A 5,102-nucleotide genomic window follows, 5' to 3' on the forward strand; every position below is an offset into this window, starting at 1 on the left:
TAGATCTGTGAAGTTTTTCAACTTCAATATAACTCATTCTCTCACTTTCTCTCGTCTTCTCCTCTCTCTCTCTCTCTCTCTCTCTCTCTCTCACTCTCTCTCTCTCTCTCTTTCCCTTCCACGCACACACACACACACACACACACACACACACACGCTTTCTTTCCTTTGTGCCTCTCCTTCTCTCTTTCTTTATAGACATGTGTCATAGACATACATCATATAATCCTTTAGGACTTTTCAACAGAAACTGAAAAAAAACATTAAAATCATTAAAAAATCCCCCAAAACGGCACTTTTTCTGATAAAACCAAAAACATATACCTTGTAGACAACAGCACATACTCAGAACTCTTACATAACAATGTTATTAGTAATTACACTAAAGCTAGACCACAAGTTGATTTATACCAAATAATATAGGAAAATGAATGGGGTATTTCCCTTGGCTTGTAAAATAAAATATATTAGTTATATATATATGAGGATCCCTTCCAGGGGCCCACAAATTGCTTAGTAAGTTGTTGCTGTTGCAGTTGTTGTTGTTGCTGAATGATGATGATGATGATAATGATGATGATGATGATGATGATGATGATGATGATGATGATGATGACGATGATGATGATAATGATGATGATATTGTTGTTTAACCGATGGTCAGCCTTTATGAAGCAGATCTATTGATTAAAGACATTGCCACAGTTACCACCATTTTTGTTTCTTCGTTTTGATTTTTTTGCTATTTTTCGTGGGGAATATTGTATCCAAGATTACCTAAATCAACGTGTTCTCGCATTTCTGTCTTCTTTTTTTTGGGGGGGGGGATTAAGCGCGATTTTATAGACAACTGGTTTAGTGTTTAGGGCATTCGGCTCACGATCGTAAGGTCGTGAGTTCAATTCCCGGCGACGGGTTGTGTCCTTGAGCAAGACACTTTATTTCACGTTGTTCCGGTCCACTCAGCTGGCAAAAATGAGTAGTACCTGTATTTCAAAGGGCCAGCCTTGTCACACTCTGTGCCACACTAAATTTCCCTAAGAACTACGTTAAGTGTACACGTGTACACTGTGGAGTGCTCAGCCTGTTGCATGTTAATGTCGCAAGCAAGCTGTTCCGTTGATCGTATCAGCTGTAACCGAATAAGTCCTAGGATCGATTTCCTTTTTTTTTTTTTTGCAGATCGAATGACCATATCCACGATAGGTATGAAAAACGAACTGAAGATGTTGCCGTATGTATTTATAAAAATGGTTTTTGTGGCTGTTGTTTTGTTCCAGGTCAAGACTTCTCCTGAAGACCTCATTCCAAAACTTTCTAGTCACAACTAGACCTTCTTTTATTTTTCCAGTTACTCTATCAAATACTAACATATCGCTTTTCCTGTATTTTAAGACAGTAGTAGTAGCAAAATAAAGCTCCTTCCCGAGTAATAGACTCATAGGGGCCGGTTTCCTGCTTTCCATACCGTATATGTTCCCCATCTGGACGGGACGCTGGTCCGTCGCAGGGTTACTCACTTTTTCTAGCTAAGTGTACTGGAGTAACGTGAAAGGAAGTGTTTTGCTCAAGAACACAACGCATCTCTCGGACGGGAAGTCGAAACCACAGTCTTACGATCACGAGTCCAACACCCTAACCACTGAACTTCGCGCCTCCACTAAGATGGTAGAGTCTAATCTTGAGTGACATTTGGCTACAATGCATAGCTGAGCGTTCCTCAGATTCAGGCTCCGTCTTGCATAGGAAAGACAACTTAGTGTATGTTTACATAGAGATGTAGAGATATATTTTATCATTTTGTCAGAAGATTAACGGCAATGCTTAATTGCAAACAGAAAGTGTTAGTATTGATTGTATGTCACAAAGACACAAATATAAACTCTACTCGCGGTGTTAACCAGTGTATATTTACAATTTGCTCATGTCGACATCTTTGCTATACTATTCATAAGCTTTTGTTAATCTTATACACATAATCATGTTATTTTCACAGTTTGTTGATTTTTCTGTTATTTACCTCTTGTTCTTCAACACCGGATCAGTTCTGGTAAAGACTATAATCAAAATGATCTGGCTGCTGCCATTCTATCTTTTTTCAGACCCCTATTTTTAGCGATGGTCGTGATATATATATATATATATATATATATCACTCTCATATTTACTTGTGTGTGTTTTGTATTTTTAACACAGCACGCCTGTAAGAGATTTATACTTCGTAGACGAAAATCACGGTATTTTGCCTGTCAACGGTGTTGGCTATTATTAATGGCTATTTAAATTTTATTCTAATTCGATTCTCTACACCATATATGCACATCCACATGCATGCATACATACATACATACATACATACATACATATGCATATGTGTGTGTGTGTGTGTGTGTATGTATACATATGTCATGTGATCATACGTGATCATGTGACCGACGATTTCATTGAATCTGACGAGAATAAGATGGTTATGTGTATAAAGATTTAAGAAAAGCTTAAGAACAATATGGCAAGGATGTTGACATGAGCAAATTGCAAATATACACTGGTTAACACTGAGAGCAGATTTTACATTTGTGCCTGTGTCACATACAATCAATACTAACACTTTCTGTTTGCAATTAAACATATCAGTTAATCTTCTGACAAAATGATAAAATATATTTCTACGTCTTTATAGAAACATACTTCTAAACTTTATAGAAACATACTCTAAACTCTAAACTCTTTTCTATGCAAGACACATACCATTTTGAATATCCTATTCTACTCTAGGCACAAGGCCTGAAATTTTGGGGGAGAGGGCCAGTCGATTAGATTGACCCCAGTACGCAACTGGTACTTAATTTATCGACCCTGAAAGGATGAAAGGCAAAGACGACCTCGGCGGAATTTGAACTCAGAACGTAACGGCAGACGAAATACCGCTAAGTATTACGCCCGGCATGCTGACGTTTCTTATTTCTTTATTGCCCACAAGGGGCTAAACATAGAGGGGACAAACAAGGACAGACAAAGGAGTTAAGTCGTTTACATCGACCCCAGTGCGTAACTGGTACTTAATTTATCGACCCCGAAAGGATGAAAGGCAAAGTCGACCTCGGCGGAATTTGAACCCAGAACGTAAAAACAGACGAAATACCGCTAAGCATTTCGCCCGGCGTGCTAACGTTTCTGCCAGCTCACTGCCTTACCACAACCGGCGCTGGTGTGTTTACGTCCCTGTAACTTTGTGGTTCGGCAAAAGATACCGATATAATAAAGTACTAGGCTAACAAAGAATAAGTCCTGGGGGCGATTTGTTCGACTAAAGGCGGTGCTCCAGCATGGCCGCACTCATTAGCATAATTAGCAATTTTTCTTTATAGTACACAACCTTGCCTCACGATATAGATGAAGAGTCTAAGCTGAAAAAGAGGGTGAATGGCGTCGTCTCCTTACTCCGACACTCTCCAGACCAGGGCTGGCCAACCTGAGGCCCGCGGCCCGCATGCGTCCCGCAGGCTGTTATCTTGCGGCTCGGTTGATATTTTCTTGATATGAGTTTATTTAAACAAACATTTAAAAAATGTTATCAAAAATTAAAGATTATAATAAAAAGTAAAAAAGAAAGATACTGTTTTTGCAATGATAATATTTCATGTTGAATCAACGATCATTCATTCATTGTTTGAATAATAACATGAGAAAGCGAAATCCTTTCAATGCTGTCATTATACAAGCTGCCCTCCAAAACCTTTCTGTGATTAAAGTGGCCCGCAATGTAATTCGAGTTGGCCAGGCCTGCTCTAGACCAATACCGAAAGAACGCCACATGGTTTTACGAGTTCCACTACACCGGTATATTTGATAATCTGGTCGTACTCTGGTGACAAAGGCCAATGTTGAAAAATTAACGGATCTGTACGGCAGCAGCAGCAGCACCACCACCACCACCACCATCATAAACAGCCAACACAATCATCACCTGCCTCTACCGCAATCACCACGGCCACCATCACCACCACTATCGTCATCTATAAAGAACGATAACCCTATTTTGGCGGCTGACGTTGAAACAAACCAGAGACAAAGTTAACTGAAACTAGGGACGAAAACATGCCTGCTGGGAAAAGTAAGTTTGGAAAATATCGCACCATGTTGTTGTTGTTGTTGTTGTCGTCGATGTTGTTTAGGCCCTGGTCAGCTGCAATCGGGTAGAAAGACTTACCAACCAAATTAGAAGGGATAGCCAGCCGTGTCTATCACGTCGAGATATTGTATGCGTGTATACGTGTATCTGTGAGAGAGAGAGAGAGAAGGAGAGGGAGACAGAGGGGAGACAGAGAAACAGAAAAGGAGAGAGTGAGAAATGCACACATGCGCGTGTGTTTATATACATATTTATATGTATATATACACACATATGTGCGTGTCTATACACACACACATAGATAGATAGATAGATAGATAGATAGATAGATAGATAGATAGATAGATAGATACGTATGTATATATATACATGGATATGTATGTATACTTTTATCCTTTTATACTTTGATATGTGTGTGTGTGTGTATGTGTACAGGATGATTCAGAAGTCGCCATACATAAGGACAATTTATTTTTTCTATAATAAACAGTTTTTTTTTATTATTTAACTGTTTCTTATGAAAAAATAAATTTTTCCTTTGCCATATATATATATATATATATGGCAAAGTATCAAAGGATGAAAGTGTATATACGTATGCATATTACATATCTATCTATCTATCTATCTATCTATCTATCTATCTTTGTGTGTGTATACACACGCACATAGGTGTGTATATATACATATATACTTCAAATATAAATTCCACCAGTGCACGTGTACGCCATGCGAATATTATTATAATCAGTGACCCAAATACGTTCAGATAATGGAATGTAGCGTTAGCTTACTATACTACTACTACTACTATTACGACAACCGCGATTACTACTGTACATCTGTACATCATCAATTAACGTCACCACCGCCGGCACCATATAATTATATAAATATTTATTTATATATATATATATCTATATACATATATATGCATGTGTGTGTGTATATATATATGTATATATATATA

The 5,102-nt window shown here is 38.1% G+C and overlaps 1 protein-coding gene across 1 annotated transcript in view; it reads left to right on the forward strand.

Annotated features, from left to right (window-relative positions):
* The first annotated feature begins 3,728 nt into the window (after window positions 1–3,728).
* The window catches only part of LOC106875610 (betaine--homocysteine S-methyltransferase 1), an 8,397-nt gene continuing 7,023 nt past the window's right edge, over window positions 3,729–5,102 (forward strand). The window contains exon 1 of the mRNA XM_014923827.2: window positions 3,729–4,114. Coding sequence (XP_014779313.1) covers window positions 4,099–4,114 — 16 coding nt within the window. The 5' untranslated portion in view covers window positions 3,729–4,098. The remainder of the gene's footprint in view (window positions 4,115–5,102) is intronic.

Source organism: Octopus bimaculoides, chromosome 21, assembly GCF_001194135.2.
Source record: "Octopus bimaculoides isolate UCB-OBI-ISO-001 chromosome 21, ASM119413v2, whole genome shotgun sequence".
Classification (NCBI taxonomy): Eukaryota; Metazoa; Mollusca; class Cephalopoda; order Octopoda; family Octopodidae; genus Octopus; species Octopus bimaculoides.